This window comes from Aristolochia californica, unplaced genomic scaffold (assembly GCF_029961685.1).
Source record: "Aristolochia californica isolate CCGP_79_NKW_82.1479 unplaced genomic scaffold, dmAriCali1.0.hap1 SCAF_10, whole genome shotgun sequence".
NCBI classification, from domain to species: Eukaryota; Viridiplantae; Streptophyta; class Magnoliopsida; order Piperales; family Aristolochiaceae; genus Aristolochia; species Aristolochia californica.
The window spans coordinates 30,504,691-30,519,567 of NW_027181771.1; the positions used below are offsets into that span (position 1 = coordinate 30,504,691).

Below are 14,877 nucleotides of genomic sequence, written 5' to 3' on the forward strand. Positions count from 1 at the left end.
GTCTTCGCACTCCCTTTGGCTTCTTCTCCCTTCATCTCTTCTCGCTCTCGGCCTTCCTCCCCAAATTTTTGTTTTCCTCTCTGTTCTCCCTCTCGACCTCTCTCTTCTGATAGAGATCAAGATGATGAGGTTAAGAGAAGTTGAAATTGACTCAACTTCTACCTTTACAGTCGTGTACATGTGTAACTCTACATTCATGTAAATCTTTTTATCATTTTGTAACTATAAATACATGTGTCACTGAAAGTAATATCATCGGGAAAATTATTCTTTTATCTCTTTCTATATGGTATCAGATCTTTTGATCTGATTTTATCTCTGCCGCCACCGTCAACTGTCACCTGAGTCTCGACCTCCCGATACCGAGCTCAGCCCCTGTCCCTGTCCCTGTCCCTTTTTGCAGTGTCTCTCGTCCTCTCTGTCCCTCTCAACAGCCCATTTGCCAATCACGTTGCCGTAGACAGTACCGAGTGTGCATTCCCACTACCGTCGCCACTCGCCACCGTCGTCGCACATAGTCGACTCACGTCGACACGGCGAACCCGAGGTCCGACCCTCTGCTTTGCTCGTTAGCCCGTTGATAGTCTTGCGATGCCACCGCCAACACCATCGTCGTCGCGTCGAGCTTTCATTGTCCACCGACCCTCTGCAACAAGTCGTCGTCGCTCAGCTACCTCGCCAGAGTTCGAGCCTCCGTCGCAAAGCCGCTAAGTTTCTATGAACTATTCAGATTCATTTGCATATATAAAAAAATGTCCCACTTCGGTTAAATTAGAAAAATGTTTAAAAAAACATGAGACACTAATAGTTCATAGAAACTTATTTCTATAAAATATATTTTTAATTTTTTTCAAAAGCTACGAGGAAGGAGAGTTTAAGGAAAATATTTTTTTTCGCACGTGCAAAATCATTTTCGCGCGGGAGAGGGGGGATATTATTTCTCCTATAGTTTCTCCCCTGAACTTACTGGTTCTGGTTTTCCCCCGAGACGACGCGGAGGGAAGGGGGTTACGGCTAGGGGTGGCATCGAGCCGAGCCGAGCTCGAACCTGCCTATGTTCGAGCCGAGTTTGATTTAAATATTTCGAACCGAGCCTCGTCTCGAGCCTAAAATTGTTATCGAGCTCGAGCCCAAAAATTTTAACCGAGGTCGAGCCGAACTCGAGCCTCAACATATATTTAAATTTTTTCACAAAATATATATTAAATAAATTATATTTAAAACTATACATATATTTCACATAAAATTGGGCATGACCTCTACATAAAATTAGGCATAACCTATATATATAATACATGTATAAGATTGGGCATAACCTCTTCTTAAAATTGAGCATAATCTATGTATATAATACCTGTATAAAATTGGGCATAATTAATATACATAATACCTACATAAACACTCCATAAAATTATCTATACATTCCATAAACACTCCATGAAATTGTTTATACACTCCATAAAATCGTCTAAACACTCCAAATACTGCATAATATAAATAAACTCCATACAATAATCAAACACAAAAAAATTAAATGAAATATCACAATCAATTTACAATCACCCAAATAAAAACTATAAATCCATTATAAAATTACAAACTATAGTTGTTTCTCTTAATGCTAGAAAATAATATACGTCCTTGCATGAGCAAAATATCCACCTATGACAAAAACAAAAAAATAAAATTAGTTATTGTGAGATAAAAAAACACTCTTCCACTACTAGTTAGTTAATGTCGTTAAAAACATTAAAATTACCATGATGAGAGAAACATGAAAAATCATGTAGCTGGTACCATTATCTCTACACTCTTCTTCTCAGGCTGTAATCATAAAATAAAATTTTAATAAATAAAACTAAAAAATATCATAATAAATAATTAATCAAATAAATTCACCTTTTGATTTTTCTTTACACCGTGAAGAACCCGAACCCAATCACTACCACAAATCAAAGTTTGAACTGTATTTGGTGCTAAGGTAGAACGATATGAGTCTATTACTCTACCACCAGCACTAAATATAGACTCTGAAGCTACTATGGATATGGGAATTACAAGGATGTTTACTGCCATCTTAGATAATACCCGAAATTTCATATGATTCACTTTCCACCACTCTAAACCATCAAAATCATATTGTGGAGTTTCCTCACAACTATATACACCTTCTGCAAGATAAATTTCCAATTCTGACCTTGGTGAATTAACTACATCCTTTTGTTTTATATAACTCATTAACTTTGACCAACCTGAACTTGATAAAGGCCTACGACTTTTGGAAACACCCATAGAGCTAGTACTTGAAACAATCTCTTCATTTCTAATATCCACATTATATAAGGATACATATTCATTGTAGATCTCATATAAGGTGCGTCGAACTAGATTTATATTCATTGTAGCTTCCTCCTTATAATATATCACAGGAAAACACATTTCGATCAACTTTAATTTGACCCTTGGATCCAAAACTGAAGCAAAAACTATCATTAAATTGTATTCACCCCAGTACTTCTCAAATTTCTCTTTCATTCTACTAACCATTGTCCTAATGAAAATATTTTCATTTGTAGAATTCTCTTTTCAAACTAAATTCGAATTCCCATTTTTCAGACACCAGAAACTGGTTCTTAACTTCCAATGATAAACGAAGAAACATACAAGTTACTGTCATCTGCTCTTGAGAATTCTCAAATTGAATAGGTTCAACACAAAACCGAGTGGTATCTAACATTTAAAGTTCAGCTATGATAATTCACAAGAAATGAAAGAATCAATTATACACAAAACCTAAGAAGTCGAGAAGGATTAGCAACAATAAATCAGCAGCAGAGGCATTGGCCATCGTCAAATTCACTTTCGAAGAACCCCAAAACGAAAAAATGGCAAGATAAGATCATGGGGCGCGGTTATCTTAGGCGTCAGAATTTTCTTCAGAGGTGAAGGCGCTCAAAGTGGGAGTCGTAGAGGCCGACCTACCGGAGCCGCCTCTTCGCTTCCTCTTTCCTCCCGCTGCCGATGAAGCTAATGTGACCACTGACTTGACGAACATCCCGAAAATCTTGGATTTGATTTGGCCCCTCTTTGGATAAGGATTCTTCGGCGGGGAGAGAGGTTCGTAAGCCATCGCTGCAAGTGGCGAACAGGGCGGGGGAAGATGCAGAGTACGTATTTGGTGAAGGAGAAGAGAGGATCGCAGAAGAAGGTGTCGAGGAAAGAATTGAAGGGAAAAGAGCGGAAGAAGAGCAGCAACAGTGGAGTTCAGTGAGGGAGAGTGATTTCAGTTGCGGTACGGCGGGAGGCGCTCTACTGCGCTTATTTATGGGAGAGGTAAGTTTGTTGGTCGCTTGCTCCACAAGCAGGTTTGGAAGGTCTGGATCTTACTTCAGACACGTCAATCGACGGTGATATTTCCTGGGAAATCCATTTCGAGACACTTGGACTTAAATCTCGACTCACTGATGAACCAAAACCCCTTTCACACGCCCCTTTCCAATTTGGTTCCTTGCTTGCTCGATAAGCAACGTTTATATTTTCCCTCCATAGAATTTGCCGGGAAATCTATTTCCAAAATTTGCTGTTACACTATGTAAGTACTTTCACAGTAAATTCACTTTCACTCGTTTTAGTAAGTGAATTCTCTCCACTGGTCGTTCCCTCGACATTTCGTCTTCCTCTCGCCCGTTTCAAGGAGATGACGCACCCTTTCACCCATTGCCGTCCTGCGCTCTCTTCTTCGCTCGCTCTTCCTCTCTGCAACCATCTACCTTCCTCTCTTTTGCTCGCCGTCCATCTTCTTCGCACTCCTCTAACTGCGATTCATCTTCTTCGCTCGCTCTTCCTCTTTCCCCAGCCGCCGTCTCTTTCTCTCGCTGCCCCAAAAATCGCTGGCTTGAGATACTAAACTCACCTTGGAGTCTTATGGTTTCCACAAATTTATTGCGGTTGACTCTAAAAATACATTGGTGGAGTTGCTGTGTAGATGATAAGGGACACTGGCGTACTATTTTCAGATTCTGAGCTTTTAGTCGCATTACCCTGAGGATTGTATTCGTTGTTCTTAATTATTTATATTTTTCGTTGTTGGATTGTGCAGGTGAAAGATTAGGGCACGGTCTAGCTGATGGCAGTAGTTCCTGCTGGTGGCACTACTTCATGGCGTCTGGCATGAATGCTAGCACGGTCTTTCTGATGGCACTAAACAATAAAATACTAATCAGGAAAGCTAGCATTACTTAAATTCCTGAAGTAAATCTTTTGGTTTGTTAGCTACTCCAAGCTTTGTAACTGTCTGCTAGGTAAGCAGAAATCTCTGTTTTTCCTTTTTTTATATATAAACACTTCTTTGTCTTTTATATATAAACTGTACCTTCAACAGAGATATACTCTTTTTTTTTTTTTCTGAATCTAATTGAATGGGTTACCATTGGTCCTGGTAGCAATGAGGGTTGCTGACAGTCGGTTTAGCTGATATATTGCTTCTGTTGGCAATAATTAATATCACCCGCTTGCTGGACAAACTACTGGCGCATTGCACAAACATATGTGCAGATAGGTTGTTGGCATCTGTATTATCTGGAGATGTATTTGTGTAGCACTTTGAATTCGTACTGATATTAGCTTGTGCTTGATGCACCTTTTAATTAATTTGTCCTGTATGGTTTGTGGTGTTTGGTGGATTTTGCGAGTTCATTATCCAGGTTTACCAAGTCATCCGGAGCATCACATTGCCAAGCAGCAAATGACTGGTTTTGGTGGTGTGTTCAGTTTTGAGGTTAGCTGTCTTATGTTATTATACTATTTGATAAATTTAGAGAATCATGTGTTAATTTATTATATTGGAAAAGGGTTAACTGAAGGATATTCTTCTTTGCTCTGGTTATTGTGGCTTGTGCAGCTTGATGGAGACTTGTATACTACAGCAAAATTCATTGATGCTTTGAGAATTCCTTACCTTGCCCCATCATTTGGACGCTCTGAAAGCATTATTGACCAGCCTATTGTCATGTCTTACTGGTATTTTTCTTTTTCTCTTCACCTCTTACAATGATCCTGCAATTGTTCTTCTGAAGCACAAACAGTACTATTCTCTATATAACTGAGAGATGGGCTGCTACACACATGTAATGGGCAAAATTCTGCCATTTTGCCTGCATCAAGGGCATATCTAGAATTGAACCAACTTTTTCTCTAGAAATTGATTCTCAAGATAGGTTGACTTTGCAAGTACTGATTTTATATTTTCTCTATTGCCTGGACCCTTTTGTTTTTCCTATCTTGCCTTTATGAGTTAAATTGCTGAAGGAACATTGTCTAGTGAATCAGTTAAGGATTTTAGTGTGTTTCTGAAGGATTTTGCTTCATGAATTGGCTTGATTGATTAGGTAAAAATTTGAGGGCTTCTGTTTTAACAGATTAACCCACATTTTAATACTGCATTGAACATAGATAGGTAAAAAAGAGACACAAGGCTGTGAATGTTTCTCTAAACTTTGGCCCAGATATTCGCAGGCTAACCAGATACTGGTTAAAAGGAGGAAAGGTTGGGACTTCAGAGACATTTGCCATCCTGCCTGGGCTACAGACAATGTTAGAACCAATGAAAAGGGTGATTTCTGGGTTGCAATCCATTGTCGGTGCAGCATGTACACGTACATTTGTGGTCTGTATCCAAAATTAAGGAATTTTCTGCTCAACCTTCCCATATCATCAGCCAATCTACTCAATAGAGGAGGCCAGCCCCATGCAAGAATCCTGAAGTATAGCCCGGATGGAGAAATATTACAAGTTTTGGAGGACACGCAGGGGAAGGTGGTTAGAGCTGTCAGTGTAGTGGTGGAAAAAGATGGGAAATTGTGGATGAGATCCGTTTTTATGTCCTTCATTGTTGTTTACTAATTGAAATACAGTAATCTTGTCTATGTGATTTCATACCAGGAAAATGAATAAGTTGTTGGCAGAAGTTGTTTGATCTTGTATTATATAATACCTACTTTTTTAATTTTGAACCTGAAAAAACTACAGCAGCCCTATACAAGGCAGCATTCAGTTGTTCGTAGGCAATCCGTTCTTGAATTTGAAGTTTCATTCTGCTTCTGCAAATTTTAGGAGGATCGATGTGTCCGGTTTGCTTGAAATTTGCATTAATCGAAATGGAGTTTCGAGTATTATTTGAGAAACAAACACATTCTACGAATTGATATTGAAGCTCGGGATTTTTCATTCACTTTGCAGTGTCGTCTTGAAAAACTAGCTCTGTGTTCGTCAAAATCTCAATAAGCTGCTCTGTTGCGGTAGTATGAACTGAAAGAATCTGTAGCAATACCCTTTACGTAATTCATGGTACCCATGGAAAACCCGCCGAAAATCAACTATCTTGACCATACGAAGTCTTCTCTGTCTAATCCATACCAGTCATCGAAGCAGCTAAAACACTAAGAATTTCTCATTTTTTTCTCTTTTCAATCTTCAAACTTCAAACTAAATTCAAATTTCATTTTTCAGAACTCAAACACCAGAAACTGGTTCTTAACTTCCTATAATAAACAAAGAAACATACAAGTTACTGTCATCTGCTGTTGACAATTCTCAAATTGAATAAAATGAAAGAATACAAAAACCGAATGGTATCTAACATTTAAAGTTCAGCTAGGATAATTCTCAAGAAATGAAAGAATCAATTATACACAAAACCTAATTATAATAATATAAAGTCGAGAAGGATAAGCAACACAAAATCAGCAGCAGCAGCAGAGACATTGGCGATCGTGAAATTCCCCTTCAAGAACCTCAAAACGAGAAAATGGCAAGATAAGATCATCGGGCGCGGTTCTCTTAGGCGTCAGAATGTTCTTCAGAGGTAGCGGGAATCGAAGAAGCCGAGCTGCCGGAGTCGCAGAAACTGAGCTGCCGGAGCCGCCTCCTCGCTTCCTCTTTCCTCCCGCTGCCGATGAAGCTAATGTTATCACTGACTTGAAGAACATCCGGAAAATCTTGGATTTGATTTGGCCCCTTTTTGGATAAGGATTTCCAGTTGTCTTCTTCGGCGGGGAGAGAGCTTCGTAAGCCATCGCTGCAAGTGGCGAACAGGGCGGGGGAAGATGCAGAGTCGTATTTGCTGAAGGAGTAGAGAGGATCGCAGAAGAAGCTGAGGAGGAAAGAATTGACGGGAAAAGAGCGGAAGAAGAGCAGCAACAGAGGAGTTCACTGAGGCGAGAGAGATTTCAGTTGCGGAATGGTGGAAGAAGAGCTCTACGGCGCTTATTTATGAGAGGATAGTTGTTGCTTGCTCGACAAGTTACGGTAATATTTCCTGGGAAATCCGTTTCCAGACTTTGCTGTTATCAAATTAGCACTCCAAATCCGTCCAATATTTGGGGGACGAGGGCCGAAGGAATCTACTACCAAATTCTTTTCCGGGAAACTCTTTTCCTCGAACAACATGGAAATTGGTAAGATGCCTGTGACGTGGCTCCCCTTCCCATATAATTTTATAATTCTGTTCTTTGTCCCTTCCCCGCTTAAGGAGAGTGAAAGTAAAGAGTAAAACTGAAATGGAATTTTATTATAATAACCTTGTCTTTATAAATATTAACACAAATAAGTAATTTTCAAACATAATTTAAAAAACACCTCTTTGACTGATCAATTGCACATGTATACCGTCTAAAAATGACATGTCAATTTTAATCACTTACATGGTCCCACATCATCGTGCCAAATCAAAACCCAATGGATTTGAGCACCACGTTACCAGACACATCATCATTGTAGGATGCCATGTCATCATAACAGGGCATTATAATGCCATATCATCGGGGCAAGGGGTTTAGTGAGCAATGAAGTTCACGCGCATTCCGTAGTTCATTTAATTAGGCCGTTAGTGGTATGGGTGGCTTCGACCTGAGCCGGTTTGCTAGTGGCTCGAGCTCAGCTCGGTGCCGGTTCGGTTCGATTCAGTATCCCTGGATAGGCTCATTTAAATTAACGAGTTGAGCTCGACCGAATCCAGGTTCGATTCGACGACTTGTTAACGAACTGAGTTGGGATCGGGAGAGTAGGGGGGATTCTTCCTCGGCTCGTCACAGCCGAGCCCCTCCCGTTGGTCATTGTCATCACCTTTATCGTCGTCGATAGCTGCTCGCCGGCCACCTTTGTGGCCGTTTGATTTCTACCTCCCCTCGCCTTCACCTTTGTTTCCGTCGTCGCTGCCTCCGTCGTAGCCATCATCTCCGACGACAGGTCCTCGACGCCATCGTAACCCCCTTCCCTCTCGGCGAAAAACCAGAACCAGATACCTAAGTTTAGGGGAAAATAATTTCTCCCCGTCCCTGCGAAGATGATTTCGCATGTGCGAGATCATAAAATGAACAAAAATAATCCTTAAACTCTCCTTCCTCATGGCTCTTGAAGAAATTGAAAACAAAGTTTCTAAGGACTATTAGTGTCTCATGTTTTTTGTAAACATTTTTCTAATTGAAATTTCTTATTAAAAAAATCATATCATTTCCTAAGTAAGTATTTCTTGCCAAGATGGGCTAGAAAACCATATAGAAAATTTTGTAGTAAGTATTTGACAGTTGATGCTGTAATGCTTGTAGCATGAGGCAATTTTCATTGCAATTTTGTGTTAGCCATTTTATTTGATTAAAAAATTATCGATAAATATAGTAATATATTAGATTGATTATTAATTTTTATTTATTTCCCAAAAAGAGGCAATAAGAGGTCCATTCAACTTTCCTAAGAAAATTTTAAAATATTTCTTGTAATTTTCTAATAAGTCACTAATAGTAATAGGATTTTATTTAAAAGTTTTTTTGGAAATATGTATCATAGGAAAAATATTTCAAGTCTTTCCTAGAATATAAAATTTCAACCAGGGGCACAAAGGAGGTCATATTAAATTTATGGCCAGATTAAAAAATTATAAAACATGCTAGACAACATTTGGAGTAAAAAAGATTAATATTAGTGTGTTTTAATCCATTATTGGAATTCAATCCTGAACCTCCCCTATAATTATTTTTTTTTAAATGTATGCATAATTTTATATATAATTTATTTGACATATATTTTATATAGAGTATTAAATGTAGGTTAAACTCAAACTCGGCTAGAGCTCGAGCTCAAACTCAGTTAAAATTATTAGGCTCGAGTTCGATTACAATTTTAGGTTCGAGGCTAGGGCCGACTCTAGCTAGAGTTCGAAATATTTAAATCAAGCTCAACTTGAACAAGGTTTAGACCCCCGGACTCGATGCCACCCTTATGCCCAATTTTAAATAGGGGTCATTTCATATTTTATGTAAAATGTATGCATAATTTTATATACAATTTATTTGACATGTATTTTTTAAAAAGTTTTAAATATATGTTTGAGCACGAACTCGAGACATGTATTTTTTGAAAAGTTTTAAATGAATGTTGAAGCTCGAGGACGGCTAGAACTCGATTAAAATTATTAGGTTCGAGATCAATTACAATTTTAGGCTCGAGCTCGAGTTCGAAATATTTAAATCAAGCTCGGCTCGAACATAGGCAGGTTCGGGCTCGGCTCGGCTCGATGCCACCCCTAACTTAGTAGTGTACCAACACTAGCGTCATCTTAAAAACGCAAGTAATCGCCTCAAGCTAAAATCATGGAATCATGATTCAGCCCAAAATTTTGAATCATTCACTTGAAGGAAATTTTCGGGACGCATCTTTCTTCCCCCGACGAAATTTTTTTTCTCTCTCATGCTCTCTCTCTCTCTTGGCCTTCCTCCCCGAATTTTTTTTTCTCCTGTTCTCTTCTTCCTCTCGTCTTCTCACTCCATTTGGCTTCATCTCCCTTTGTCTCTTCTCCCTCTCTACCTTCCTCCCCCAATTTTTTTCTCCCTCTTGGCCTCTCTCTCTTCTTCCTCTCGGCCTCCGTCACAGAGCTGCCATCACCAAGCCTTCGTCGCAAAACAACCATCATCGAACCTCCGTCGCAGTTGCCTACCGCCACTCCGTTGCAGAGCCTCTCGGCCTCCCTCTCTTCTCCATCTTGTGGACCGTCAGAGCGTTGCCTGTTGGCTTGCCATTATCGGCGCCATGAGGAAGACGACACTGCTGATTTGATTCTTCCTAAGTTACGAAAAATTAAACTAGCGTTATTTTAATACTATAGTATTTCATTAATTAATATAATATAGTATTTCATTACTTAGTATATTATTTTATAATAAACTGCATTAATTAATTAGTATATTAATTTATTCTAATACAACATTAAATCGCTTATTAGTGTAGTAACCATGTTTATTTTGGTTAATTATCTTTTTAGGTATATGATCTATTTAAGTATATTATAAAAATTTACTCATTCTCTGACTGACATCATATTTTTCATTTTGGAATAAGAACACTCGAATCTGTTTTCCAATGCATTTGAACTCTGTAGGATGCTATGTGCATCGTACAAGGCATTATAATGACACATCAACACTCTCTCACTATACCTTTTTCCATTTTCCCTTTATTATTAATTTAAGTTTTTTTAAAAAAAATTAAAAAAAAAAAAATAAACATTAATTTCTAGTTTTAAAAATCTTACACATTTTATTACCTTTATTTAATATAATAAAAAATTACGAATTTAGTGAATTAATATTTTAAAAAAATGAATGTAATTAATACATTACATTATCAATTTAAGATATTATTTAATTTAAAACAATATTTTAAATAATATATTATTTTTATATACATCTTTTATTACCTTCTATTTTATAATAAAAAATATTAATTTTGTAAATTAATTAATTATAAAATCATATTCATACCTATTTAACACCTTTCATTGTCAATTTAAGATAGTTTTAAATTATTTTTAAGTTTTTAAAAATCTTATTTGGTGGAGCAAGTTTCATTACCTTTATTTTTATTGGGATAAAATATAAAATTTGTATATTAATTATTAAAAAAACATTTTCAAATCCAATTAACTCCTTTGGTTATTGATTTAAGATGTTTTCAAATTTTAAAAATATTTCAAAAAATTAGTTTTTAAAAATCTTATATGTCGGTACTTATTTTATTACCTTCTATTTAGATTAAGAAAATATAAATTTTTTATTAACTAATTAAAAATCATATTCTAATGTATTTAACACATTTCATTATTGATTTAAGATATTTTAAAATTTTAAAAATATTTGAAAGAAAAAATTAGTTTTTAAAAATCTTATTTATCGGTATGTGTTTTATTACCTTCTCATATAATAAATAAATAATTAATTAGAATAATATTTAATTTAAATAGATTATTTAAATCTAAAATTAAAATTTATAATATATATTTTATTATGTAAAACACATTAAAATCTTATATGTCGGTAAGTGTTAGTGTTCGTAATGGTAAGTGTAGTGTAAAGTACAAAGATATTTTTATTAATAAAGTATTCCGATTGATTTAATTTTATAACTTTTACTTTAATTTTATATTAATAAACTAAAAGATAGATTTTAACTTGTTATAAATTATTAAATAAGAAAAAAATTAAGTAGTTATTTCATTAACTAAATATATAAGAATAAATAATTTTATAAATATTTAAATTTATAATATCAAATTAATTAATTAAAATATTAATTTGAAAATTCTAAATTTTTAATTAAATATAATATTAACCATCATTAATCCTATTGTTTAATGTCTACCTAAAAAAGTTTGAACCTGATAAAACTACAGCAGCACAATACGAATTTTACCAGCTGTGGGGGCTTTCAGCAATTCGTAGGCAATCAGTTCTTGAATTTTAAGTTTCATTCTGCTTCTTCTAATTTTAGGAGGATCCATGTGTCCGGTTTGCGTGAAATTTCCATGGAGTTTCGAGTATTATTTGAGAAACGAACACATTCTACGAATTGAAATTAAGCTCGAGATTTTTAGTTCACTTCGTCTTGAAAAATCTCAATAAGCTGCTCTGTTGCGGCAGTAGTACGAACTGAAATAACTAAATTCGAATTCCCATTTTTCAGAACTCAAACACCAGAAACTGGTTCTTAACTTCCAATGATAAACGAAGAAACATACAAGTTACTGTCATCTGCTGTTGAGAATTCTCAAATTGATTAGGTTCAACACAAAACCGAATGGTATCTAAAATTTAAAGTTCATCTACGATAATTCTCAAGAAATGAAAGAATCAATTATACACAAAACCTAATTATAATATATGAAGTCGAAAAGGATAAGCAACAAAAAAATCAGCAGCAGAGGCACTGGGCGATCGTGAAATTCACCTTTGAAGAACCCACCCCAATACGAAAAAATGGGGTTCTCTTATGCGTCAGAATTTTCTTCAGAGGTGAAGGCGCTCAAAGTGGGAGTCGTAGAGGCCGAGCTAACGGAGCCGCCACTTCGCTTCCTCTTTCCTCCCGCTGCCGATGAAGCTAATGTTACCACTGACTTGACGAACATCCCGAAAATCTTGGATTTGATTTGGCCTCTCTTTGGACAAGGATTTCCACTTGTCTTCCTCGGCGGGGAGAGAGCTTCGTAGGCCATCGCAGCAAGTGGCGAACAGAGCTGGGGACGATGCTGAATTTGGTGAAGGAGAAGAGAGGATCGCAGAAGAAGGTGTGGAGGAAAGAATTGGAGGGAAAAGAGCGGAAGAAGTCTCTTGGGGAAGAGCAGCAATAGAGGAGTTCACTGAGGGAGAGAGATTTCAGTTGCGGGAGGGTGGGTGGCGCTCTACTGCGGTTATTTACGAGAGTTAAGTTGCTTGCTCAACAAGAAGGTTTGGATGGTCTGGATCTTACTTCAGACACGTCAAGCGACGGTTATATTTCCCTCCATAGAATTTGCCGTGATATTTCCGTGCAATATTTGGGGGAAGGAATCTACTTCCAAATGACGTGTCCGGGAAACTCTTTTCCTCAAACAACATGGAAATTGGTAAGATGCCCGTGACGTGGCTCCCCTTCCCATATAATTTTACAATTTTATAATTTTATAATTTTGTTCTTGTCCCTTCCCGGCTTACGAAGAGGCCACAGGCCCACATCATCGTGCCAAATCAACACCCAAAGGATTTATCACCACGTCACCTAGACACATCATCAAATCTCTGTACCATCAACGTCGCCTAGGATGCCATGTCATCATAACAAGGCATTATAAGCACACATCTGCACTCTGTCAGTATACCTTTATTTCCATTTTCTTTTTTATTATTAATTTAAACTCGTTTGTAAAATTTCAGAAAAATATCATTAATTTCTGGTTTTAAAAAGATTACATATTTCATTACCTTTTATTTAATATATTAAAAAAATACGAATTTAGTTAATTAATATTTTTTTAAATGAATGTAATTAATACCTTACATTATCGATTTAAGATATTATTTAATTTTAAACGATATTTTAAAAATATTTTTTAAAAAAATCTTATTTTTCTATACATCTTTTATCTTCAATTTTATAATAACATTTTTTTTAAAATTAATTAATTAGAAAATCACATTCATACCTATTTAACACCTTTCATTGTCAATTTAAAATATTTTTAATAAAAAATAATTTTAAAAAAATTTAAGTTTTTAAAAATCTTATTTGGTGGAACACTTTTCATTACCTTTTATTTATTGAGATAAAATATAAAATGTATATATTAGTTATTAAAAAACATTTTCAAATCTAATTAACACCTTGATTATTGATTTAAGATGTTTTCAAAATTTTAAAATATTTATTTAAAAAATTAGTTTTTAAAAATCTTATATGTTGGTACTTATTTTAGTACCTTCTATTTAGATTAATAAACTATAAAAAATTATTAACTAATTAAAAATTATATTCTAATCTATTTAACACATTTCATTATTGATTTAAGATATTTTAAAATTTTAAAATTTTTTGAAAGAAAAACTTTGTTTTCAAATATCTTTTTTCGGTATATGTTTTATTACCTTCTCTTATAATAAATAAATACAAAATTATAATATATTTAATTTAAAATAGATAATTTAAAACTAAAACATAAGTTTATTATATTCTTTTTAATTTATTAAATTTCTTAAATCAACAATACATTATTTTTTTTTAAATTATAGAAGGTAATGAAACATGTACCAATAAATAAGATTTTTAAAAACTTTAAATATTTTTTAAAATTATTTTTTATTAAAATATCTTAAATCGATAATGAAAGGTGTTAAATAGGTAAGAATTTATTTTTTTAATTAATTAGTACAATTTTTTTTCATTATTATAAAAAAGAAGGTAAAAAATATGTACAAAAATATTTTTTACAAAAATTGTATTTAATTAAATTATATCTTAAATCGATAACGAAAGCTATTGATTACATTTAAAAATTTAATATAAATAATAAACTAGTTTTATATTTTTATTATAGTAAATAAAAGGTAATGAAATGTATAAAATTTTTAAAACCATTTATTAATATTTTTTAAGTTATAAATTAACTTAAATCAATATTGAAAGGAAAATGGGAGAAAAACATGTATGCTTACGCTGAGTGTTGATGACATGTCGTAAATTAGTACAATGACATTGCACTTTGATGACACATCGTTAATTGCTTCTATTGCTGATGTGGCGTGATAATGTGTTGCCACATATGAGGTCAACAATGCTGTGTCCTCTCTAACTGTACACATGTGTTGTTCATCAGTCACAGTTAGGTTTATTTATATTAAAATTGGAAAATTGTTATTTGAGTTAATATTTGTATAAAATTGGGTAATATAGTAAAATTCCTAAAATGAAATCACTCCCCTATGGTTCACTTTCGCTCACTCGCTCTCTCACTCTTGTTTTTGTCATTTTGATCTCTTACTCTACTAAGTGGATCTAATTAAAGTTAGCATTTGTTTATGT

At 34.9% G+C, this 14,877-nt stretch overlaps 1 protein-coding gene across 1 annotated transcript; it reads left to right on the forward strand.

Annotated features, from left to right (window-relative positions):
• The first annotated feature begins 4,348 nt into the window (after nucleotides 1-4,348).
• LOC137943221 (cystathionine gamma-synthase 1, chloroplastic-like) lies at nucleotides 4,349-6,026 on the forward strand. Its single transcript, XM_068788911.1, has 3 exons — nucleotides 4,349-4,777; nucleotides 4,901-5,019; nucleotides 5,515-6,026. Exons 1-3 carry the CDS (start codon nucleotides 4,634-4,636, stop codon nucleotides 5,681-5,683), a joined length of 432 nt encoding a protein of 143 aa, XP_068645012.1. The 5' UTR covers nucleotides 4,349-4,633; the 3' UTR covers nucleotides 5,684-6,026.
• The last annotated feature ends 8,851 nt before the right edge of the window (nucleotides 6,027-14,877 follow it).